The 27,500-nt window shown below is 41.3% G+C and overlaps 1 protein-coding gene across 1 annotated transcript in view; it reads left to right on the top strand.

The window, feature by feature from the left end:
- Positions 1 to 24,211: 24,211 nt before the first annotated feature.
- Positions 24,212 to 27,500, top strand: part of LOC111868725 (extensin-2) — a 4,052-nt gene continuing 763 nt past the window's right edge. Inside the window, exon 1 of the mRNA XM_033753151.1 lies at positions 24,212 to 26,599. Coding sequence (XP_033609042.1) covers positions 24,358 to 26,571 — 2,214 coding nt within the window. The 5' untranslated portion in view covers positions 24,212 to 24,357 and the 3' untranslated portion in view covers positions 26,572 to 26,599. The remainder of the gene's footprint in view (positions 26,600 to 27,500) is intronic.

The raw sequence follows: 27,500 nt of genomic DNA, 5'->3' as shown, positions 1-27,500 counted from the left end.
CAAGCCTGGATATTTGTCGTCACACCAAGGGAGCCCACATTGAAATGTATTGAGAAAATTATATATGCAGAAAGAACTTTGATAGTTTCCCTTTGTAACGGTGTAACTCATTAATGTGTATAATAAATTCTTTCTGAGATATGATTTTATTTTGGATGCCTTTCGTCCGGACACCCTGTATATATCGCACTGTGAAACTGGATCCTTACTTCCACTTCCGTCTTCATTCGAATGCCGATAATTGGCAACCCAGTCTTTCAACTTCCTTGAGTGACGTTAAAACCAGTTTGTAAGAAAAGAGAACTAGTTTCTTTACGAGGGATGATAAACCGGCTTAAAGAGAAACTAGAGTGCTTCCGCCTGTAGACTGCTGACAGAAACTACAGCTCGAATGGGGTAAATATCTCTCTGAATTGTTCTCACGCGTATGTTGTTACGTATTTAGTGTTTGATGGTGGGAAGGGGGTAAAAGCAGAGGAGGAAATGTGTAGTTTATTACAAAGTTTCGCGAGCCATGATATCTCCACAATATAGCTAACAGGCTACAGGTAGGATGACCAAGGAATCGGAGTTCTAGTCCAGGCAGTGGTAACAGATGTTTATTTGGATAGCGGCCAGACCGGCTGTGGGTCCCACCGAGCCTCCTATCCAACGGGTACCGGGGGACTTTTCCCCGAGGGTAAATTAATGAGGTCATGAAGCTGACAACTCATTTCCATCTAGTACTGAAGTCAATATGGGGGCACGCGGTAGCGTAGTTGGTTGAGGCACTTTGCTACAAGCCGGAAGATTTGCGGGGTCGAATCTCAATGAGGTGGATTTTTTAAATTTACCTAATACTTCCAGCCGCACTATGGCCCTGGGGGTCGACTCAGCCTCTAACAGAAATGGGTACCAATAATATTCCTGGGGGGCAAAGGGCGGCCGACGAGTAAGGCTGACAACCTCACCGCCATCTATGAGCCGATTGTCTAGAAAATGTGGGACCCTCAACGTCTCACAACCCTATGGTCCTTCACGGCCTGATACAGGGATACTTTTACCTATTTTTTTACTGGAGTCAATATGATGGATCTATTCTTCCACTCCCGCATGCACCTTCGTGCATTGGTACTTAATAATTTAGGCATATGGATAATTTATGCTTCAAATTGTTGTATATAGATTCGTGAAATCAACTTGGCCATTGACATACGAATCAACCAAATGCTAAAACGGGACGTTTTATTCTTAATCATTGCCAACTTCTGCTCTGAATATGCTCGCTTTTTATCTGATTCGTTCGAATAATCTCTCTTACTTCAGTTTTTTGAAATTCTAAACTAAATATCTCCATGTTAAGTGCCGTATTTACGCATGTATAGGCCGCACATTTTTTGCCAAAAATTCAAGAGGAAAACTGGGGTGCGGCTTATATTCGAAATATTCGAAATCACACTCATTTAAAAAAATATATATTCGTAATTAGTAATACAGAGTCTAATGCTCCTGAAATAATATTCCAAGAAAATTATTTTTTCTATAATTTCTGTCTGAAAATTGTGCTGCGGCCTATACAGGCACGCGGCCTATACATGCGTAAGTACGGTATTTCTTGCTTTTCAGAAATGGGCGTTTTGGGCGTATGTGGACATATATATGTTAAACATGTAATTTATTTAATAGAAGAGAATTGAAACATTTTTCTAGCGGAAGGCAACAGAAGGCCTAATGGAGAACTTAACACGAATGGTGATGGTGTAATAGAGGAATACAGAAAATTTACACAACTAAAAACTGCATGGATTGTTTTGTTTGCTATTCTCGGGATGATTGGAAAAAATACGAGATGCATTGGACATGTAGCATGCATATACAATTATACTTCCCAGTTCATCATTCCCATTCGACGCTTAATATCCCGTGTAGTTTGGTAGTTTTGAACTGTGAGAAATCGACCGGTCTTACTCTGGAGGTGGAACACACGTTGAGGGCGTTGCGCTTAACTGCCTGTAGCCAGTTGCTATACCGACTGCGCTATCCTGAGAATGGGTTACTAAGGAGGATGTTTGCACCCAAGTTGAGAACAGGAAACGGATGCTGGAGAAATTTGCATAATGAGTAGATTCATAATTTGTACTCCTCACTGAATACTGTTAGAATGATCGAATTAAGGCTGATAAAATGGGTTGTGCATTTGGCACAACATCCTCTCTGACGTGAAGATAGGTCCTCTAATTGTCTTCCATATAACCACTTTGCACAGACTGAACATAAAACTCAATCTCCAACAATAATTCTATTGTTGTAGGCGTGTTTACTGATCCGTTGCCTAGAAACGGGTTGCATAACACCGTTGTTTAATTGTTGCGTGCTTGTATGTTGCGAGCGATGCCTAGTAATGTCCGCTGTTTACCACCGCTTAGAAACGGGTCTATACTCCACAGTATAATCTCAAGGTAAGGCTGTGTTAACATGATCCGGAACTTGAGAGTCCCGTAAACGCAGGAATTTCTTGACCAGATGAGTAGCTGAGCGTGTAAGCTAGATCCTGTACGGCGGAGTTACTGAGGCGGGCAGCAGATGTTGATCTTGGACAAGCAGTGTCATGTGCAAGAAATGCGGGATAATTTACTTTACATTTATTCTGTCATGGAATAACCGTTCATATTTCGTGCAGTAAGCTCACACTACGGCATGCACTGTCTTCGCACGCTCGGAAGCCGGGATCGTGGGTTCGAATCTCACTCAGGGCATGGATGTTTGTGTGCGTTTTTCTGTGTTTGTCTACGGGTAGAGGCCTTGCGACGAGCTGATCACTCGGCCGAGGGGTCATACCGTATGTGTAAGATCTAGAAAAACCGAAGTGGGCCTAGACCCACTAGGGCTGTAGTGCCAAGGAAAAAAAAAAGCTCACACTACGGCCGTGCCTTAGCTCAGGCAGTTAGTCGCCCACATCCCACCGCGGCGACCCGTGTCTGAGCCCAGGTGAGATCATATGGGGTTTGTCGTGGACAAAGTGGCACTGAGGAAGATTTTCTCCGTGTACTTCGATTTCCCCTGCCAATTCTCATTCCGCCGACTGCTCCACACTCCTCATCTATCGTCCGGGCCTGGTACAATAGACCAATTAGTGGCCGACGTACCAAGTAGACTCTCCCACCCCGTCCACGAAGCTAAAATATAATAAAAAAACGCACACCACTTCCACGGCTGCAGGCAGTCGCTTGCTGCCCTACTAGCGGTTTCAAGAACTCAAACTCCCTCCTGTTCACCTGCAAATTGAAAATAATATGGCTTAAATTTAACTGAAGGCATGACTCAGGCGGTTAGACGTTGGTTTCTAAGAGCGCAGGATCGGGTTCAATCCCCTGTGACGACCTGTCAGATTAATGGTGAACGAAGTGGCTCTAAAGCAGGTTTATCTCTGGTTCCTTTGGTTTTATCTCGCTAATCCACCATTACTTCATACTCAACCTCCTCAGGTGCGCCATAGCCCTGAGCAGGCAGCGCATAACCACAGCCTCTGTCTTTATCTCACACCGGCACTTGAGTGGTTATATAGAAACTAAATTAGTTTTAAGTTGTAATAAAATATATGGATTATTGTTTTAATATACAATGTGAGATTCATATGAGACCAGTCCTAGATAAACTTACTGATGTTCTGCCAGTCCGTGACAAATAAAGAAATTAAATTAACGAAGAAGGGAGGGAAATATAAATTACCTCTCTTCTGGGATCAGATATCAAGATGAGAACACTGAAGTGGTTGGGGAAAATAATCAGAATGCATCCGACGTGCGTGGCTAAGAGGCTATTTATTAGAAAGTAAGACAGAGGTTAAAAAAAAGTAAGAAGTGCCAGGTTTAGTGGAAGATGTATAGAATGATTTACGAGAGCTGAAATCAGCAGATGGAAGCAAAAGGCAAATGATGAAGAAGAATATGCCTCGTAAAGGAGGCCAAAGTTCTTAAATGAACGTAAAAAAGTAAAGCTATTCCTGTAACAGGCCCTGGAGGACCATAAGATTGTGAGATGTCGAAGCTCCCACATTTTCTAGACAATCGGCTCATAGATGGTGGCGAGGTTGTTAGCCTTACGTGCCGGGCGCCTTTTACCCCCAAGAATATTCCTGGTACTCATTTCTGTTAGAGGCTGAGTCGACTCCAGAGTCGTATAGCGGCTGGAAGGATAAGGTAAATTGAAAAAAATCCACCTCATCGGGATTCGATCCCACGATCTTCCGGCTTGTAGCATAGTGCCTCAACGAACTACGCTACCGCGTGGCCCTCTTAAATAAACGTAAGCAAGTAATACATAACGTCTGGATGGGCCCCAGATCCTGCATGGACCTTCTGAACGGAACAACTCAGTTTTATTTCTGAAACACTTTACTTTATGTATCTTCTGGCCGTGATACATCATTGCATGGATGGACTCGGATTGAATCGGAACATCTGAAGAGCGTGGACCGTTGCGGCTATCCACCGTGCTGAGGCATAACGGAAGTGACCACAAACAAAGACCCGGCATGCAGTTTATCATTTCACATGGGAACGATCAGCAACTGTTCATCTTCTTCTGTAGCTGTGGGGAGGGTAGTGACTCTGTTCCACCTTCTGGCAACCACATTCGTGACAAAATGTAATTAAACCTAGTTTACTGGAAATAAACTAACTACGCCTAATTCTTTTGAGCGCTACTATTTCAGCTACAGAGACTAAGGGTAATTAAACAATTCCGTAGTATTTGCCTTTGCATATTGTCTGCCAGCAGGTATAAAATAATAGACGCAGCACAAACATTTCAGTCGATATTCATATTTCTAATTTTTATTTTACAGAAAGAGGTTTCATATATGTAATGATATATATATATGTATATATATAGATAGATAGATAGATAGGTAGGTAGATAGATGTGTAGGTAGGTATGTATGTAGGTGGGTAGATAGATAGATATGTAGGTAGGTATGTAGGTAGGTGGGTAGATAGATAGATAGATAGATATGTTGGTAGGTAAGTAGGTAGATAGATAGATATGTGGGTAGGTAGGTATGTATGTAGGTGGGTAGATGGATGGATGGATGGATGGATGGATGGATGGATGGATGGATGGATGGATGGATGGATGGATGGATGGATGGATGGATGGATGGATGGATGGATGGATGGATATGTAGGTAGGTAGGTGGGTGGGTAGATAGATTTTTTAAATTTTTTATTTATTTATTTAACAGTATATAGTTAACAATGACAATAATTCTTACAGCACAACATGAAAATGGAGGTGATTAACATAAAATTACATATATTTAATTGTTTATTGAATTTTACGTGCCGTTGATGTATGTAGTAGTATTAGATCTGCTTGTTGAGTATAATTCGTCCCTCTTCAATCTTTCCAAGTATGTGTTTGTGCAGCCAGTACCTGTCGAACGTCTCGACGTCATCTTGCCATATGCTGTAGTGCATTTCTAGATTCAGTCGGAATTGCAGCCTTATGCGGTACATGCGCTTGTAGTGTGGTGGTTTTTCGTGGGTGTTCTTCGTTGCTATATATGTTTTGTATATAGTGGTTTGGCTAGGACTATTAAGGAATTGGCAAGTTGTTGGGGTGTGGTATCTACTTTGGGGTATCCATATAATATTTGCTTCTTTTGCAATGGGTGGGGGCCCAGCAGGTCATGGAGCGTCTTGGTTAGACGGCCCCAGAAGGCTGTGACTGTGGGGCAGTCGAAGAACATGTGATCCGCCGTCCCTGTTGTGCCTGGGCACCAGGGACAATCTGGTGTGTCCTTCTTGCATGTAGGTAGGTAGGTAGGTATGTAGGTGGGTAGATAGATAGGAATAATATATCATCTATACCTGAACCACAGTTCAAACTGGCAGCTTCAGTTATTAGTAACTGCTATCAAATGGAAATCTAAATGTGTAAAGAAAGAGCGGTCGCCATTTTGTTACCTTACTCTCTATGACACAAAATGTCTGATTACTTCTGTATCTCTTTTATCGTGTCAGGATCATTGTGACCATAGTGACATTAACAATATCTGCACATATTTTTTAAAGATTTATACCCTACAACATTCAGGTAAGGGCGCTGTGTAAGGTAGGCCGCACACCGGCATGCGTGAGTACATGTAACAGTCAAGACACGATGTCTGTGACATGACGCAAAGAAAGGAGCACAGTTGAAACGAATGAGATTATGAAAACCGTCGCACACCGGTCAGAGTCATGATGCTGACGTCAGCACGAATGAAGCAAGACTGCGTCTTCTGTCTCATGTCTTGATGCTTGTCTTGACGCCGTTGGTGTACGGCCGTCCTAACCTTCATACGGATTTAAAGACTTACTCCTGTTCGATATACTGCCCGTTGTGCCCTCAGGGCCGGCGCTATTGCTCAGACAACCCAAGCTGTCTCCATGAGGCGCAGTGATCTTGTGGACTGCACACTTTCAAATCCCATTTTTTTTCTAACTGAAAAGTAATTTCTGCTGCTCATTTTTCGTATAGTTAGTATTAATTGACAAAAATCTAAACAAGTTACGTAACAATGTCAGCATAATTGCGAACTGCAAGGGCTAGCAATATTGTCAGATTCTGTATCTCAGACTCATCGCAACACCTCGACTGCTTGACTGGATTATATAGTATATTTATTGCCGTTCCTTTGAGTTTGCTTCAATAATGACGACACCAATGGCTGCTTTCCTCAATGTCTGGGTATGTCTTTTTGTATTTATTGTGAAGAAGTTGTGAGAAAGTTTAATTGGATGGACCTAAATTCTCTTCGCCTGGGGCGACATATTGGCTTGCACCGGCTCTGGGTACTCTGTTTTCTAAATGCTTTTCTATTGATTTTACAGACTGTAATTAGTCTGACGTTAATTTATTATCTTTTACATATACGAATATAAATCTTAATGCTGCACAACTCAACTTACTATTTGTATCACTGCGCAGTCAACAACTCGACACATTACGTGTATTACTGCGCAGCCGCATAAAAATAATTCTTCCATTACCAAAAATATTCCAAACAGAAGTTTCAGATTTTATTGAGATCAACAATGTATATTATTAAAAGATAAAAAGTTAAAGCTATTCCTGTAACATGCCGTGATGGTCCATAGGGCTGTGAGACGTCGAGACTCCCACATTTTCTCTAGAGAGTCGGCTCACAGATTCTTGGTACTCATTTCTGTTCAATGTGTTATTACCATTTCTTATATGTGGTGTTCTATTTTTGAAACAAATTAAAAAACGTTATTTATTTGGTGCGATTTTGAAAAGTACGTTATTTTGATTCGAATGTTGTTAATTTACGTCCAATCAATCCTTGCTGAATTTATATATGAAAAGATATACGTATTCATGGCATAATCTTCAAAATGTCCTTGCTACTTCAGTTTTTCCTCAATCATACTATTCAGTCATTTAGTTAGATGGTATATAGTTACGTCAGTCAGTCAATTCATGAGTTAGGTCATACTTTTCTTAGCCGGTTATCTCTATATTTAGTAGGCATGCTACTCAGGAGGTCTGTCTATCAGTAATTAATTCCTGCCTTCTACTTCAACGTTGACCTTCCTTTGCCCCACAGTTTCCTACTTCAACGCAACTGGAGTGAAACCGAGCGGTCAGTGTCTTGTACTTCCTCCACTTTTGAGCACAATTAGCGCCATTATATTCGACGTGTAAAAATGAAACAAGTTTATGTCCGTGGAGGTTGTACTCATTTAAAGTAAATTAAAAGTAAAGCTATCCCTGTAACAGACCGTGATGGCCTATATGGTTGTGAGACGTTGAGGTTCCCACGTTTTCTAGACAATCGGCTCAAAGATGGCGGTAAGGTTATCAGCCTTACTCGCCGGCCGCGATTTACTCCCCAGGAAAATTATTTAAATAATTCTTGGTTCTCATTTCTGTTAGAGGCTGAGTCGATCCCAGGGCCACAGTGCGGCTGGAAGGATTACGTCAATTGAAAAAAATCGAATCACCACATGGGGACTTGAACCTGCGACCTTCCGGCTTGTAGCATAGTGCCTCAACCAACTACGCTACCGCGTGCCCCTCATTTAAAGGAAACAAGAATTATATTTCAAATTAATCATCAGTGCCGGGTGTAAGTACAAACTAATTAAATTAGAGTTAAGGCCTCACAAGTTTATTTGAAAAATGTTATAAATTTAGAATATTTTGGAAAGACAAATCAAAATTTGATTTTTGAGGAGATTAGGAGTAGATAATACTTCTTACTATTCATGCCAGAAGCTTTTGTATTTCTATCTTGTGTCTAAAAACATCAAGACTATACTATACATAGCTAGAATTTTGCCTGTAGTTTTGTATGGATGTACGATGTAGAAAATGAAAGATACGCTGTGAGCACTATGAAGTGCTGCTGGGGAAGTTTAAGCTCAGTCCTGAGATATCCATATCTGGACTGTTTTTTGTTTATTAATGTTTTTAACGGCTGGCAGTGTCATTGTTCAGTCGGTTAGATGCTGAATACTCACGGCAGACCCCCGGGTTCAATTTCGCGGTGCTCAACTTGGCACTGGAACAAGATTATATCCGAGTTATTCGGTTTTTTTTTTCATTAGTCACCATTCCAGCATTGTCTAATATTTATCTGTCGCTGCCCCATGAGTTGTGCGTTATGCTGTTCAGGCAGCACAGTATCACATCCTCGGGTTATAAATTCGGAGCTTCATTTGTGATCCGATACTTGGCTGTTTATGAAGTAAGGAAGTTAGTAGTTTTTTTAACGACGCTTTTCATAATGTTCTAGTCTTTACAGTTGTCCGAGGAGGAAATGTCAATATTCTAGGAGGTCATAGTATCGGTCATTCTAAGCGAAACAGTTTATATGTACATGTGTCCTATTCCGAACGGTTTCCGAGATAGAGCTACGTGTATTTCACTGTACGGCCGAACAACACGCCATGTCCTCACACGAGTTGCAAAGTTCATTGATGTTGACGGTGGAATTTTCGAAAATGTATTATACTAGGTACACTGTGCCGACTTTGTCACTTGAACAATAAATACCGGAATTAGAAACAGTACGTAATATCTCTCTCTTATCAACAATTTTGTAACTGTACAGTGAAATAGCTCTATATCGGAAACCGTTCGGAACAGGGCACATGTACATATATATATATATATATAGCAACTGGCTACAGACTGGACTGCTGTGGGGTCGGAGTTCAATTCCCGATAGGAGCAAGATTTTTCTCTCCTCCATGTTGCCCAGACCGGTTCTGAGGTCCACCCAACATCTTATCCAGTGGGTACCGGGGGTAAAGCGATCGGGGCTTGCAGCTGACCTCTCACCTCCAACTAGTGACGAGATAAGAATACATGGATCTATAGAGCCACTCCTCCATATACCTTCATGGCGTCGTGCTTAATTACTAGTAGTTAAGCACAAGAGCAACTTTATTTTTTTTTATCTTTATCCAGTCGATACAGCTCGAAATGATAACATGATTAGTGAATAATGAATTTGACGAATTTGGAAGGAATCTGTCGTTGTGTAGTTTGAGGTATAATCCCAGCATGTGTCTGAAGAGAATGAAGAGTGTCATGATAAATCTATCAGATTATCCAGTTACTGGGCCGAGATGTTAACCCGGTTCCTCTCGAACAAGAAGTTGGAATGCTAACCTCTTGACTGCGAAGCTCGGCAGAGCTGTGGAAAGCGGGAGTAATGTCTCCTTTCAACAATTGACATGCGCAAAACTCAAAAATAAATGAAAGTAAATGGGCCACATTGCGAACCACGCGAAGGCGCCCTCTGTTCCCGCGATTTCAGAGCAGAACAGAAGCACTCGATGGTCTAACGGTCCTTCCGAAACTCTCGACACAGGTCATTAAGCACACCGAATGACCAAAGGCAATGGCAACCTGTAGCTTGCTGTAAATTGAAATATCAGTCACAACGAGAGTTACTTAACAGAGGCTGAATCAACAAAACGAAGCTTCCTGCATGTTTGGAGCGTTAATGGCAAACTTCTGAAATGTCACAAAAATATTCTGAATATTCTGATTGGTTCATAGACAATTCACGGTGTGTGCATCAGAGGTATCCAGCCAGCACACCTTGGAATTGTTTTGTTTTTCAAGGGGCACGCGGTAGCGTAGTGGTCGAGGAGCTATGCTACAAGCTGGAAGGTCGCGCGTTCAAATTCCGATGAGGTCATTGGATTTTTTCAGTTGACTTAATCCTTCCAGCCGCACTAGGCCCTGGGGTTTACTCCGCTTCTAACAGAAGTGAGTACCAGGAATTAATTAAATAATTTTCCTGGGGAGTAAAGCGCGGCCGGCGCGTAAGGCTGACAACCTTACCGCCATCTTTGAGCCGATTGTCTAGAAAATGTGGGACCCTCAACGTCTCACAACTCTATGGGCCTTCACGGCCTGGTACGGGGATAGCTTTACTTTACTTTTACAGTTCAAATTTCTTGATCATGTTTCTGTCTAAATATTCAAAGTATTCAGCACAAAATATTGGACTTGAAGTCTCCAAAGATTGCACCTTCTGTTTGTTGTGTTTTCCAGTATGTAACTACATACTTTTACCTACACTGTGCTGTGTCTGTAATTAGCCTTGTGGCTGTTAGCTAAGCACTTAAACAATAAAGAACTGAATTGAATTTTATATCTACCACGATTATCTTTTTCTTTTCGCGTTATATTTTATACTTCAATAGCCCTAATCAAGCAAAATTCAAATTATTTCTGCTGCAAAGTATATTTACAAATGCCTTGTTCTTATTATTCTCATTCTGACTATATGACAATGCACGAATTACGAACTACATCTGTTGTCCGCGTGTGTTTGCTTCATGTCTCCCGGAACAACTTTTGGCTGCAGAAGCCAAACTTTTCCTGCGCTCGTGCCGTGATCATGTTCACGCAAGTGACACCGTTATTACGTCACGCTTCAGGAAAACAAGTGACAGCCACCACGCGCGAATGCCAGGGCTTTTACTGTTAAATCCACAACGGCCAGATAAGACAACCGAGCAAAAATTACGTTCTCTAATTAAGTAAACCTACAGGGCTCATATTGGCTTAGTGACTATCTCTTGGGCTGTCTCAGTCTTTCTTCTTTCTTATTTCCTTCTGGACACCGTCAGATTTACAGTTATAGGGGCCCCAGGGGCAATCAAAACGTTGAGGCCCCTGTCAGTTAACAGCAAATTGAGGTTATGGCAATTCCCTTTTTCTCTTATTCCATATTTTAACTCTAAGTACAGACTAACTCTTAGTGATTTCAGAGAAGTAAACGTCTAAATAAAATTTGTGGATTTTATTTCTGTTTTGCGTAGGTTCTGGGGCCACCGCCCCGGCCCCCCACCCCTTAAATCTGACCCTGTAAGTTTGTCTTACGACGTTGATATTACCTACACTATTCCAATATGGCACATAGTGGCAGGATGTTGATGAATGTTGAATTGGAAAGGATTTTGGAAGGAAGCGGTTTTCTTCTGTTTGAGGTAATGTTGCAACGTTTGTCTCCTGGGACTAAGAATAAGATCAAGAAAAATCTCATTCATAATAGCCGGAGTCCCTGCCGAGATTCGAACGGAAAACATCCCGAACACTAGTTTAGTACATTATTCCTCGGCAACACAAAGCGAAGCGTTCTCGCGCTCAGTTACGCTGCGCGCAATGGAGACATTTTTATTTATTTATTTATTTATTTATTTATTGCAAATTTACAATCTACTCCATAGTAGCAGCATGAGTAATTAGTAAATGGTTTAAAATTCAGAGGCTTGTGACGGGTACCATTCAGTAATGGTTCTCCGTATGGTCACACTTCATCGAGAAGGTCTTCTGGCCAGATTTTTTTCAGTCTTCTGTTTTCTAAGGGATGAGTGAATAGGTCACTTATGAGCTGGTTTACATGCTCTGTTGTTCGGTCTTTGTATCTGTTTATGTTTGACTTGATTTCATCTTGTATTGATGGTATTTTGAAGTCTTCTTGTAGAGTTTGATTAGAGACGTACCATGGTGCTCCAGATATCATACGGAGTGTTTTGGATTGGAATGACTGAAGGATTTTGGTATTTGATGGTTTACTACAGCCCCATAGTTCTATACCATATGTCCAAATTGGTTTGATTATGCATTTGTAAATGATCAGTTTATTTTCCAGAGATAGTTTGGACTTACGGTTGAGTAGCCAGTACATATTTTTCATCTTTAGATCAAGTTGGCGTCTCTTCGCTTTTATGTGCGTTTTCCAGGTCAGCTTCTCATCTAGGTGGAGTCCGAGGTATTTGACCTCTGTTTTTACTGGTATAGGGTTGTTGTTTATGTTAACCTCAGGGCATCCACTTTTTTTTGTAGTGAATGTTACTTGGACTGATTTGTTGGTATTGACGCTGATCTTCCATCGTTGTAACCATATGTGAAGGGTGTCGAGATGGTACTGCAACTTTTCAGATGCTCTTCTTGGATCTAGATCTGACGTTAGTATAGCAGTATCATCCGCGAATGTGGCAATTAAGGTGTCGTTAGTTTGCGGGAGATCAGCAGTAAATATTAAGTAGAGGAACGGCCCAAGCACGCTACCTTGGGGAACTCCTGTTTTTATGGGTTTATAATCGGAAAGGTCATCGTCTAGTTTTATTTGAAAGTATCGATCATGTAAATACGACTTCAAAATAATATAGAATCGTTCAGGTAAGTATGTTTTTAATTTATATAGGAGTCCCGCATGCCAGACCTTATCAAAGGCTTGCTGTACGTCTAGAAATACTGAAGTACAGTACTCTCTTCCTTCAAGACTGGTTTTAATTTTATTGATAATTCGATGGCATTGCTGGATTGTTGAGTGTTTTCTTCGGAACCCAAATTGATGGTCAGGTATTAGTTCATTTAGTGGCGCTGCTTCTTCAATTCTCTTAAGAAGGAGCCTTTCGAAGAGTTTGGACATTATTGGTAGTAAACTTATCGGTCTATAAGAGTTCGTTTCAGTTGGAGGCTTTCCAGGTTTGGCTACCATTATGACTTGTGCTAGTTTCCACTGAATGGGATAATGTCCAAGTCTCAGTATACTATTGTATATAGTGGTCAATAGGACTACTGCTTTTCGTGGTAGATTCTTGAGCATGTCTCCGACTATCAAATCATGTCCAGGAGCTTTGCGGGGATTTAAGAGTTTTATTTCTTGAAATACTTCTGTCGGTGAGATGGCTTTTATTGGAAGTGACAACTGATGGGGAGCATTTAGGAAGTCTTCAATGCCAGAGTCGTTATTGCTTTGCTCTTGAGGGGAACTGAAAACATTTACTAGGTGTTCTGCGAAGGCTGCTAATTTTTCAGTGTTAGAACGTGCCCATGTCCTATCAGTGTTTCTTATAGGTGGAATGCTTACGACTGGTCGATGAAATTTCTTTGTTGCTTTCCATAAAGAGTAATCATCGGAGGAAAGTTGCGTAATATACGTGTAAAAGTTCTCGTTTTTTGCCTCTTGTAGAGCTTTCGTTAGGTTATGGGTTACTCTATTTAAGTTTGTCTTGTCTAACGGATTTCTGGTTCTTTGCCAGATACGTCTAGCTCTTCTTTTCTCTGAAATCAGTTGTCTGATGTGGAGTGGTTTGTTTTGTCTTCTGTGGTTCATTCTGTGTACTGGGGGAGTAGCTTTCCACGAGGCATCTTGGATATTCCGCGTTAGGTATTGTATAGCTTCTTCAATTTCGCCGTTCTCTTTCATCCGGTGATCCAGCCTGATGTTTTTATTTAGTATATCTCGGAATAACTCCCATTTAGTATCTCTAGTGCAGAACTTGGGTATTTCCTTTTTCCATATTATATGTGTGCTAATGGTTATGATTATGGAGCTGTGGTCAGATGATAAGTCGAGGTTAGATTCAATGGTGTAATGAACGTCAGTTATTCCTTTTGTTACAGCAAAGTCCAGCAGATCCGGGATTTTGTTTAGGTCCGTCGGCCAGTAAGTCGGCTCTCCGGTTGATATGGTATTCAGATTATTTTCTTGAATGACTTTGTGTAGAGCTCGGCCTTTAGGTGTGGTTATTCTCGATCCCCATGCTGTATGTTTAGCATTCCAGTCACCTGCCGCTAGAAATCGCGAGCCAAGCGGTAGGAGGAGATCTTTGTATTCATCCGATGATATGGCGTGGCGCGGTGGGCTGTATACTGCGGCGATAATCAGGGGCCAGTCAAACGTTTCTAGTTTTAAGATAGTTGCTTGAACAATGGAGACATGTTGGACAGTTGAAGTAGGGCTGTAGTTCCACGCATGCGCAGTCTGAGCACCAGAGAACCCCTTTTCTTTCTTCTGATGACGAAGACAGGGACAGCTACAACGTGGTTTATCAATGTGTGTGTCGCGGTCTGATTTCAAAGGGAATCGTCGAGTTCTCAGATATTATTTAAATCATGCAGCTGTATCACGGACAGCTTTGGGAAGTCAGTGAGATTTAACACAGGCACCTTCGTAAAAAGTATCTGCAGCTAGCAGAACATTTCGTCATTTTTTTTTCGTAACTGTACAGGAACGTTTTAAAATTTCGTTAGGGAATAGAAAATATTGCATAACGAGGAAGTTTGTGATCTATACAGTTCACTATGTATTGTTAACATAATGATATAAACTGAACTGGACGTGTAGTTTGGATGAGAAAACAACAAATGCTTGCAGAATTTTGGTCAGAATGTAGTGTTTTAAGTTTCACAGTTTTACTGACAGTTCCAAGTGTAGAAGATTATCAGTAATTTTGTAATTAAAGAAATGTTAATGGCGCAGAAGTTGCAATATAATAATAATGATGATGATAATGATAATAATAATAATAGAGCGAATGTCTCTAAGAAACACATGCTGTGTTTATGACCGGACGGCTTGAAACAAGACGATGTAAGAAAGATATCCGGAAAGTAAAGATACAAAGTTCAGAAAATATTTGTAAAGCACTTTATTTGGTTGGGGGGGGGGATTTCACTTTTAGCACTTTTGCAGCACGCCTTTATTTACTTTCCAACATAGTCACAGCGGATCGGAATGCACCTAGTGAGCCTGGGAAGTAGTTTTTTATTCCAGCGTCGTATAAATGTCCCGCCTTCTCTATTATTAATGGAGAAGAGTTCTTGACACTTCTTGACATTGTTGATGAAGCTCATCGATGGTTAAACGTCTGTCAGCAGGAATGATTTAATCAAGTTTTTGAATGATTTTATCACTGACAATGACGGCCTTCCACTCCTTATTTCATCATGACTCATGAGCATCGCCTCTTCACGCTTCAAATTCACGACACCATTTTGCCACGTTCTGCCTGTTCATAACGTCTTTGCTGTATACAGAAACAAGTTGGCGATGAATTTCAGCAGCAGGTTCTCCTTTCGGGTGAAGAAATCGAATTACTGCAAGAACCTCACTTTTGGCGGGATTTTGAATCGACACGGCCATTTTAAACACACACTGCGAGCACACCGTTGCCGTGACTGTGACCAGTGAACTCTGCCTTGTCATGCGGTTCCTGTCTCACACGGCAGCACTGCCATTTCTGAAAAAAAAAAAAGGATACCTTTGCATTTTTACTGGACTTGTATCTTTACTTTCCGGATGTCTCTCATTTAAGGCACGGATTCAGGTAAAGGTAACAAGTGAAGTTGTCCCTGTGCTTGATTAATCAAACATTTGCCATTAACACACATGGCAGGCGTGGAGATATAGCTCCACCATTTTTACATCGGCAATACATGGAGGTGAATAACCGATTCAGACCAAAGAGAACTGTCAAACAGCGTAAATCTCCCTGTCTTCTTGTGCAATGCAGATGCCTGTCTAATGAATATGTATTTGAATGCACTGAGTATTTTAGCGAAGTTAACAAAAGGAACTTAGTTTCTGTTGAGTGAATGTTGTTTGGATAACGCCATAAATATTCTTGTCTCTTTTCATTCTCAGTATTCTTCATTTCCTCTCATCTTTTGCCCGCCTTCTTCTTCTTCGCCATCTTACTTTTCCACTTTGTGCATAGCAGACTGCCACTGAGCACTGTCCTAAGATAAATCAAGTTTACAACTTCTCGTTCTTTTTAACTTAGTTGTATGGCGCTGTTGCCGTCTTCACCTTAAACGTTGACACGACAGCCATATTTATATTGTTGTAATTAATGTATTACAAAACAAAAGTGAAACTTAATAATTCCACACAAATCCGTCATTTTGTTTAGGCCCCTTGAAGTGCTGTGGAACAAGCAGACATGAGGATATGGTACCATAAGCATGACCTTTATTGTCAATTAAACAGAGTAGGTTAAAGGGTTAAAGTAGACGTACAGACATCGCGGATCAGGTGTTTCCTGTTAAAGGAAAAATAAATATCTTCAATAATCTTACATCTCTTCGAAAGCCATGTCGGGAGCAACAGCGCAACACCTGCCTTGGGCAGCACAGTTTCAATTTTTTTTTCAGTTTTGTTAAATTGAAAATTAATTTCCGTTATTTGTCTGTGCATGTCATGACCACTAGCTGCCAGTCTTCTGAAACACGTCTCGTGGCAATGTAAATGTTTTTAGAAATACGCGTTAATATTTACAGAGGTCTTGTTCACAGTATCTCAGAATATTCGTGTTGCTAATTATGAAGCAATTTTGTAAAAGTTTATCTGTTTTTACGTGAGGAGGGGGCGGAGTAATATCTAGTGTGGCTTTTAGGCTTGAGCCTTCCCTATTGAAGTGTCTGAACGCAAATCTTGGATGCATAATGAGGCGCTATCAACAAATGCAAAATTTTCTGTGAAATAAAGATGATAGTGAAAATATATTTCCGTCATCTGTCCTTAATGACGACATAGAAAGAGACGAAAATTCTTATGATGTGTACACAGCAGAATCGATAGAATTATGGGCTTATACAAATATGGGAAACATAACCTAACATTCTGAAGGAATTCAGTGAACTAAAGTAAGTACAATTACGGCTTGTTGTAGGGGGTCACTGATTGTGTCCAGATGTGTTTCTTAGCTTCAACATCATAACATGAAATGAAAGTTTGGTCATCCCTGCTCTATAAGCCTTGCAGCATAACAGTAATTGTGATAGATGCCTCGTTACAGTATCAATTGGAGTAGCTTCAAGGTTAGTGTGCCTTTGCGCTGACCCGTAACTTATCACAAGGCGACGCGTACCGTAAAGGGAACACAAGGCGAGCTTCACTTCATCTACTAATCCTAGTTATTAACCTCACAGCAGTTTGTTTCTCGTGATTTGTAAAGCTATTCATAGGTCTCACTTGTCAGGCTAAGTGATTTGACTGATCGTCTAAAACAAACTTTCTTTCTCTGTAAGTGGCGGTTTAGATGTGAAGACCCAAAATTAAAGACCGAGCATGTGATAATGTGCTGCCTGCTTAGGGCCAGCCCACACCTCAGGGGACAGTGATGGATGGGTGTGGAGCAGCGACGGAGTGGTAGGGGAAACCAGAAGAAACTCGGATAGAAACTTGCCCCAGTACCACTGCATCTACAGGAAACTGGGGGAGGCCTCTGAGATGGGAACTTAAAGTCTGACTGCCTGAGCTTTGATGCTGATTGACTGGTTGACAAACAGACGAATTCATTTAATGTATTATCTGAGTAACTAACTAAGAGGTGGACTGCCTTACTGATCAATTTGAAGGTGAACTGAGTGACTTACTAACCAAATTGACTAAGTAAAACCTAAAACTCTCCCTGTAACAGGCAGTGGAGGCCCATAGGGTTGTGAGCCGTCGAGGGTCCCACATTATCTAGACAATTGCCTCACAGATGGCGGTAAGGTTATCAGCCTTACGCACCGGCCGCGCTTTACTCCCAAGGAAAATTATTTAATTAATTCCTGATACTCATTTCTGTTAGAGGCTGAGTCGACCCCAGGGCCTAGTGCGGCTGGAAGCATTAGGTCAACTGGAAAAATCCAATAACCTCTTCGGGACTTGAACCCGCGACCTTCACGCTTGTAGCATAGTGCCTCAACCAACTACGCTAACACGTGCCCCCAACCAAGCAATTAACTGGTAAATTGAATTACGTTTTGATACTAAGTTGAAATTTAGTTTCCCAGAAACAAGGTTCGAGAAATGCATTTGAAAGGAAATCATGTATTTATTAACTAAAGATGAAAGTCTTCGTTGATAAGCTGATCATACTACTAGCATCATATTGTAAAATGCAGGATAATGGCTATTCTTGTTTCTTCTGTTTAGTTTCATCTATATCCAATGATCTGTCAGAGGAACATCGCACATCTCAACAAGATCCATATATTAGGCAGTGCTCAATTTTCCGTACTATGGCCGCTTTATAAGAAAACAGATAAAACGTCAATTTAGTTTATTGTGAAGTAGGAGTTATGTAGATTCTGAGCTACACGAATCAGAATTACACTCTTCTAACGTATGTTACTGCCAGTCACTACAGCCGAGCCGTCTAAAGCATGTACTGTCTTCCCTCGCTCGGAAACCGGGATCGTGTGTTCGAATCCCACACAAGGCATGGATGTTTGGTGTGCGTATGAGTTTATTATGTTTTCCTGCGTTTAGGTAGAGGCCTTGCGACGAGCTGATCACCCGTCCAAGGAGACCTACCGCCTGTAAAATGGTCAAGAAACTGAGAAATCAGCCCCGTGCTCCAAAGCGGGAGCAAGAGGAGAGGACAAATCATGTTATTGTAGATATCACGATCAAAGTTTGTCACAATTCCTCCAATGTTCCCGGAGATAATGGAGATAAAATGCTTACGGACAGACGGAGAAAAACTTCTGTAGTCCTACATGCGTACAGTGATTGCGTTTTGTGAAAATATTAATTCTGAAATCTGTTATCTTTTGAGATGAGATGTCATGTAGTCATGTAGATATTTAATAATGTTTCTGAGGAACCGTTGCCTGCTTCTTGACTGTTCTGCCTTAAAAGCTGGAGCCAACAGATCCTCCGAAATCTTTGTAACATTCTACCAGACTGCACCGTGTCACATCCCAAACAGCACCAAACTCCACAGTTACTGTCGTAAAAATATCGGACGTTAAATAATTTTGACAAAGGAAAGTGACAGGATTTGAAGTTCTGTGGTCTACCAGGTTATGAGGCGTATGGTCCTCAGACACGTTGGTAAGTAGCTACGAGGTTACACAGTGTTACAACCCAAACGACAGTAATCCTCATGAATGAAATATGTTCCTTCGAAATGTTAGTAACCACCTATCAGAATTCACAGTGTCATAATTCAAAAAGTCATTATCTGGACGTGTTGAAAAGTTAATGCATGGCGCAGGGAATCATTAATTTTGCAATCAACTGTGGAGAGAACCAGTTTATAGCCTATGGGAATAGCTTTTGCCTCTGGTAAAGGGGTGCAACCTGCCGAAATTCCTGTTTTGCTGGAGTCATTACATCGTAAATATCTTGTGTTACGAAGCACTGTATTTAGTCACTTACTCGCTTTCTCCAAACACTTAAAAGATGAATATACCATCAAGTGGCTTATCTTCTGTTATTTATCATAGGTGCGCCTCTGGTAAATTGTATCTGCTAATGTAGAGACATGAAGAAAAAGAAATGTCATATCAACATACGTGACGTTGCATTTTATTCGGGCAAGTAAATTAACATTTGAAGAGAATGAAACGAGAATGTCTTGCTAATATTAAAGGTAGGGACTTGATAATGTGCTGAAGTGCCAGAGAATGGAACAAAGACGAGACAAAGAACAAATATAAAGGAGCTGTTGTTCTCACACCTGTGACTAGGAAAAGAATTATATTCTGAGATGTGACACCTTACAGCCAGGTAGCAATACGCTGACGTTATGGAAAAATGCACTGTCTTTATGCATAGAGGAAGTAATTGTATCGCCGTTTATTTCGGTATATTTTTACCGATATCTTGAAGAAACATGTTTCCTCCATTTTCATATTCCTACAGACTTTAGTCTGAAATGATTAGCTCATGGGTTTCGGGTCATGAAACTGTGTTTTTTTAAAACATTTCTCTTATTCCAAGAATATGAATCAATGTAAGATTTGAGGCTTTCACGGCGGTGATTATGAAGAAAGCAGTATTCTGGGATTTGGCACCGTGTATATGTGGTGTTAACCGACGTTTCGGAGGAACGTATCGCCTCCATCTATCGCAGACTGCTTTTACCGGTTCTCACGGTCTCTTCGCTTGCGGATTTCTTATATTTTTCTTCTACCCTGAAGATGGAGGCGATACGTTCCTCCGAAACGTCGGTTAACACCACATATACACGGTGCCAAATCCCAGAAGACTGCTTTCTTCAATATGAGTCAAATTCACCAGACGAATTTTTGGTATAAATTCCAAATATTAATGGAACGGACGGACAGACGGAAAGTCATTCCCATCCCGCTTATGGAGAGCCCCGGCAAACTGGCACTGTGCCACTCTCTTTGGCGTGAGAACCGATTTTTGTTACGCCCTGTTGAACTGGACACAGGTGACATCAGCCACTTAATGTGTTAATATTGTTTCTGTATAAAGACACTCGTGGTTTGTTTGCTAAAGTGAAAATCGCGTTCCAATAAAAAGCCTCTCTTACATCGACTTAAAAAATATCGTGACGGAAAACAAACAATGGAGTAGCAAACGTAAATTGCACCAACCCCACTTTAATATACTGACGCTTTGATTTACTTTAACTACTGAGTGTTAGCTGTCTTCTGGAGCCCACGCGGTGCAGATGACACTTTCCTGACTAAAGCGGCCGGAGTGTGAACCTGATCACTCGACTCGATCTAGGACAGTGGTTAAGAATGTGTGGAGCTGTACCACCACTCCCCATAATTCTTCATTGCCTGGTGCTCAACTAGGCACAGTGACAACTTTTTCTCAGTTTTCTGGCGTGAGTACGGATAATTCTGTTTCGTTTTTCCCCAATCCCAATCAAAATATGTCTGCATCTAGGTTTGTATGCAGTTAGTATCGGGATAGCGCAGTCGGTGTAGCGACTGGCTACGGGCTGGACGACGGAAAGTTCGAAGTTCAAGTCCCGGTTGAGTCAAAAATTTTCTTTTCTCCGCGTCGTCCAGACCGGCTGTGGGGTCCACTCAACCTCCTGTACAATGGGTACCGGGGGCTATTATCAGGGGGTAAATTTGCCAGGAGTGTGAAGCTGACCACTCACCTACAATTAGTGCTGAGGTCAATAATACATCCACTCTTACATACGCCTTCGTAGCGTGGTGCTTAATTAGTTAAGCACATGAAAGACTTTATCCTTTACAGGAGGATCTTTCTTCAGGGAGTGTCTAAGCAGAAGATTTGTTTTAAAAACTCCGTGTCTTTAGTCCGCAAGCGAACTATGCCGACCGAGTGACCGCCGCTTGTCGGCGCAATTAGTGTCAACTTTAGCCGGTAGAAGGTGTCACGTGGTCAGTGCAACGAATCCCCACGGCCCTTAATCTCGGTTTCCTAGACCGGAGGAGCTTTGATTATTTTGTTTATTTAACGACTCTGCCTCTAGCTCAGAGTTCACGACGCCGAATGCTAAGGGGATTAGTAAGTGAAGTAAAAGCGAAGGTGTCCTGTGCGTAATTTATTAAGCATCAAATCATAAATACTTATGGGGAAGTAGAAGCTTTATCTCCTGGAAAATAGCCTCCGATATCCACGCAATACGAGTCTGGGTGGGCCCCAGAGCTGGTCTAGAAGCTGTGGAGAAGAGAAAATCTCTTAGCCCTGTTGAAAATCGATCCCATGCCGTCCGGAACTCGACGTTAAACCGACTGAGCTAGTGAATACTGATTTAGAAAGACTGTGGGCTGAAACTTCTGAGCACTGATTTGAGGTAATATCCCAGCATTTTCCTGGAGGGACTGAAGAAACCAATGAAAGACTTCAGTCAGGATAGCTTGTGTCCTGGTTGAGATTCGAACCCTTATGACCTGAAACAGGCTGCTTGGTACCGAAGCGTTAATATGAATATTGGGCCCCATAAGTCGCCACTCTAAAAATATATGGAGCTGTACCTCAATTCCTCTCCCCATGTACGAGTAGTTTCATGTTGTGGCGCTTAGTCATACAGTTAATTTCATACTTTTACTGAGCTCAGCCTCTAACAGAAATGAGTACCACAAATCTTCCTGAGGGTAAAGGGCGACCGGCGCGCAAGGCTGAAAAATCTCACCGCCGTTTATGAACCGATTGTCTAGAAAATGTGGGAGCCTCGACGTCTCAGAAACCTATGGGCCTCCACCGCCTGCTGCAGGAATAGCTTTACCTTCCTTTTCAACATAAATTATGTAGTAAGTCACGAACGAGAGAGCAGTCTTCTGTTTCAGTGTATCGTGTCTACTTTTGTAGTACTGATAATGTTACGATGTGAATATGCGGTGTGTCGTTATTATTTATCAAGTGATATGACTTTGTTCATGAAGATTTTGAATCTATCTTTCCTTTTCAAAACATACGCCCACATAGACAAGCTCAGTAGGGCCCTTGTAAGTAGCTCTAATATGAAAGAAACGGGATAATCTAAGTGAACACTTGATAAGTCTACGTAATTTGACGGCGATATGCCTACACATCTGCTTAGACTCATACGAGTATCTCTGTGTATCGTATCTCTGTGAATAACGCAAGATCACGTATGTTTGAGAAAACCTATCCGCATATGCGTCCTGATAATTTCAATCACACTCATCAGCTAGATAATTTGATCATTTGTGGTGCATATGTAAGCCTGGTGGAAATATTTCTCTTTACAATAGAGCCTACTAGGGAATACGCATCTCCGTATTAAACATGTCTTGAAGCTCCACTGGCAAAATATATCTTCGCAAAGGGTAAGTATAGAATTGTGTCTACAATTATTTTAATTCGTCTGTCAAGACGTCAGGAACTTCTCACTCCTATGATGAGTATCATTATTTTCTGATCATAAAATTTGTCTTATTTATGTATATAAAAATATAAGGTAAAGGTATCCCTGTAACAGGCCGTGGAGGCCCATAGGGTTCTGAGACGTCGAGGCTACCAATTCTCTAGATAATCGTCTCACAGATGGCGGTGAAGTTGTCAGCCTTACCCGCCGGCCGTCCTTTACTCTCAGGAAGATTCCTGGTACTCAATTCTCTTAGAGTCTGAGTCGACCCCAGGGCCATAGTGCGCCTGGAAGAATTAATTCTTGGGGGTAAAGGGCGGCCGGCGCGTAGGGCTGACACCCTTGCCGCCATCTATGAGCCGATTGTCTAGAAAATGTGGGAACCTCAACATGTCACAATCCTATGGGCCTCCATGGCCTGTTACAAGGATACCTTTACTTTTACTCTTTTTTTTTCGTTTACCAAAAGAATCACATTGCATATAGATGAAAATTATTTTCTCGTCAATTCCATTGTATATTGTTCATATGAAAAATATTCTAAAACAAGTGATTTAGGTCTTTATGATATGTGCCAGTACTTTGTAAGTTAAACCGTTTATGAAATATCCATAAATTTTGATTTTATCTTAATATTAAATAAGGGGGGGGGGGCGAAAATTACAGTAATCATGTAAAGTCTGCTATACACATAAACAACGTAGGAGGGGTTTCATATTGCTCATTGTATCTCTTACACAACAAGATGAAAAAGAAATAATATTAAAAGAAGATAAGTAAAGAAAGTAGCAAAGATGAAAGCAGAAACATAGATTGGGTAAGAGTTTGTTGCCCCATATCGTTGATTATTTATTTAATGGGTGTTGGTGGGACCTTTTAACAACACCTCCCACTATGGCGAAAATGGGCGGGACATATGAAGAGAAATTATTAATGTTCCAGTGCCCTCACATTTTACCGTTCATGTGAGTGTGTGAAATTGTGTTCAGTCTTTTGCTGACTTTGAAGAGAACTGCGTCTAAGCAGTCTATCGGCTCCATATTGGTAAAACTAAAAAAAGACTGCATATTACAGCTGCAACACTGAAAATTTCATATTTTCTTGCGTATATATATATATATATATATATATAAATTTTTAAACAATGGCGATATTAGTAAAGTTTTCAAATTTTGTTGTTGTTTTATCAGTTCTGTGTCATTATATACTAAGCCAAGAGTCTACAAAAATTGACTCGACAAGAAACAAGAACGAATCAGCAATTGTTGTACGAACAGCTGACAATAGTTCGTTATTGTTCAAGAATTTTAACAGCCATTCTTCAGAACAGGATTCGGTTGAAGGGAGGAACCGGAACAACAGATCAGGACACGCTTGGCTTCCGAACTCGTCCTTCTTCCCACAGCACACTTCATTGCTTCCTCGTCGTGGTCAGGACATCCAACCTTCTGCTCTGAGAGCGAGTGTGACGGGACAGACATGGGGCAGTTGGTCCATGACGGATGTTGATCCAACTCCATGGCGTGGTAAGAGGAACACCGCTATTGTACCTCTGTATAACATACCTTCTGCATTCACATCCCTCGAAGAGTACCACTATTTTAACCCTCAATTTCCATTACCAACTGAAAACAGAATACTACTTTCTTATGGTCTTCTGCCTCCACCACCACATCTTTATAACATACAATATTATCAATTTCAACCGGAAAGTACGTCATCATCAAAGTTTAACAATCTTCTCTCCAATGCAGAAAACAAAGTTAATACTTGTAATACTCCTGGCTACTTTTCGCGTTTTCACATGAGCTCCCAGCACTCAGACACTCCAGCAGACCACAATGGATATTATAACTATCAAACTCCACATAATGATATGTTCTTTGGTCTTCAATCTCCAAATCTGTCACAAAATATGAAAGGATACTATCATCGTCAACCGTTATCAGCATCATCAAAAAAGAAAGAATATCAAGGCCCTCAACCTCCATTTTCGGCACCGCGAAACAAAGCATTTTATCGTCCTCAACTTCCATCTGAGTCATCAGCGAACAAAGGATTTCAAAACCCTCCACGTAAACAAAGAATTAATACAGGATTTAAATGTTCTCCTTGCCCATCTCAGCCATTCAGTAACAAAGGATATCAAGGCCTTCAAACCCCACACTCTCCACCAAACATAAAAGAATATTATGGGAATCAACTTCCTCCTCCACAAACAAATAACAAAGGATATTACAGCCCTCAGGCCCCATCACCAACACCGAACATGAGATCATACTTTGGCCCTCAACCTCCATCTCAACTGCAAAATATCAAAGAGTATTATAGTCCTCCACCTTCATGTGTCCAAGAATATTATGGCCTTCAACCTCCACCTCCACCCCCAATTCTTAAAGAACGTTATAATATTCAGCTATATTCTAATTTTCAAAACACCAGAGAATACTACGGCTCACAATCACCTTCTCCAACATTGAAAATCAAAGAATATTTTGATCTTCAGCCTCCACCCCCTCCACAAAATATTAAAGAAAATTTTGGCCCACAGCCTCAATCTCCACCAACAAATGTAAGAGAAAATTATGGCCCACAGCCTCCATCTCCACCAACAAATATCAGAGGAAAGTATGGCCCTCAGCCTCCATCTCCACCACCAAATATAAGAGAAAATTATGGCCCTCAGCCTCCATCTCCACCAACAAATATAAGAGAAAATTATGGTCCTCCGCCTCCATCTCCACCAACAAATATCATAGGAAATTTTGGCCCTCAGCCTCCATCTCCACCACCAAATATAAGAGAAAATTATGGCCCTCAGCCTCCATCTCCACCAACAAATGTAAGACAAAATTATAGTCCTCCGCCTCCATCTCCACCAACAAATATAAGAGAAAATTTTGGCCCTCAGCCTCCATCTCCATCACCAAATATAAGAGAAAATTATGGCTCTCAGCCTCCATCTCCACCAACAAATGTAAGAGAAAATTGTGGCCCTCAGCCTCCATCTCCACCACCAAATATAAGAGAAAATTATGGCCCTCAGCCTCCATCTCCACCAACAAATATAAGAGAAAATTATGGCCCTCAGCCTCCATCTCCACCACCAAATGTAGGAGAACATTATGACCCTTTTCCATCATCCTCATCAGATAACACAGGATATTATGGTCTTCAGTCACATTCGTCAACACCACGTAACGAAGGATATCACGACATTAGAGGTCCATCTTGTATCCCTACAAATGAAGGCCATAATAGTCCTGTAGAACCGATTATTGAAGGGGTTTTTGGCACCGAAATTGCGTCTCTATTGCCGTACGAAAGACGACTTGACGGTCGTCAGTTCGTACCTCCTGTTAGCAGCAAAAAGCGTCACGGACAATCTTACGATCCTTCATCTCCACTTTCAAAAGATTTTGAATCCTACACGGCAACACGTCAGTTTTCGCCACTGCGTGACAGAGCCACGAGTTCATTTCGAGACACCAGTCTTGAAGATTCGACAAGTTCCTCGCTTCTGCAAGTATCCATCGTCCCTTCAGTGTCCTTCACAGTTCAGGACACGACACATTTAGGATCGCCTGGTCTTCTTCTGGAAGATCCCTTGGCTCTGGCACGAAATGTACCATATGGCTCCAGAGATGTTACGGAGAGAACACTGAAACCTGGACAGTCACATCCGGTGTCACTGAAGGTGGACCCGTGATCCCATGGGGCGAGTATTGAAGTTACAGGTGAGTCACTTACTTACTTACTCGCTTACTTAGTCACTTATGGAGCTGAGTCCTTCTTGAGGAGAAGCCAACTCTGCAGCTAATCAAGAATTTCCTAGCATTTTATGGAACCCGGAGGTTCATTACCGTGTTCACAAGAGCCCTCCACTGGTCCCTATTCTGAGCCATATCAATCCAATCCTTACCATCCCATCCTATCTCTCTAAGATTCATTTTAATATAGTCGACCCACCTACACCTTGGTCTTCCCAGTGATCTCTTTCCTTCTGGCTTTCCCACCAATATCCTATATGCATTCCTCTTATTCCCATTCGTGCTACATGCCCTTCCTACCTCATCCTCCTTGGCTTGCTCATTCTAATTACACCTGGAGAAGAGTAAAAGTTATGAAGCTCCTCATTTTGCAGTTTTCTCCAACCTCCTGTCACTTCATCTCTCTTCGGTCCAAATATTCTCCTCAACACCCTGTTCTCAAATACGAGTCACAATCCCTTTATTTCTGTTGTTCCGATGGAGGGTTATACATCTCTTAGAATCACATTCCTTGCTGTTATGTATACTTCATTGGTCCTTTAGTCAATTTTTTGCAGATACAAAATATTTTATTGCAGAACTACCAAGACGCAATGTCAAGATGTTATTTTCTCCGTGTTATGTTAAATATTAATAGCAGTGGAAAGCATTCCAAACAAACGTTTTATAACTTGGTGTTTTGGGCAAAGCAGTTGCTATAGGCATTTGAGATGCATATTTACTCTAACAAAATCCCATTTTTCTTGGACTTGTGATTCTTGGAGAGCTTTGGGCCTGCTAAATAATAATTAAATTCATGTTTATTTACGTGCAATAACTTAACAGCACAGTGGCCAATTACAAAGTTAGCACGAGTAATAATTATAAT

This window comes from Cryptotermes secundus, unplaced genomic scaffold, assembly GCF_002891405.2.
Source record: "Cryptotermes secundus unplaced genomic scaffold, Csec_1.0 scaffold1859, whole genome shotgun sequence".
NCBI classification, from domain to species: domain Eukaryota; kingdom Metazoa; phylum Arthropoda; class Insecta; order Blattodea; family Kalotermitidae; genus Cryptotermes; species Cryptotermes secundus.
The sequence above is the reverse complement of the archived record's forward strand: the minus strand, read 5'-3'. Positions and strand labels throughout refer to the sequence as shown.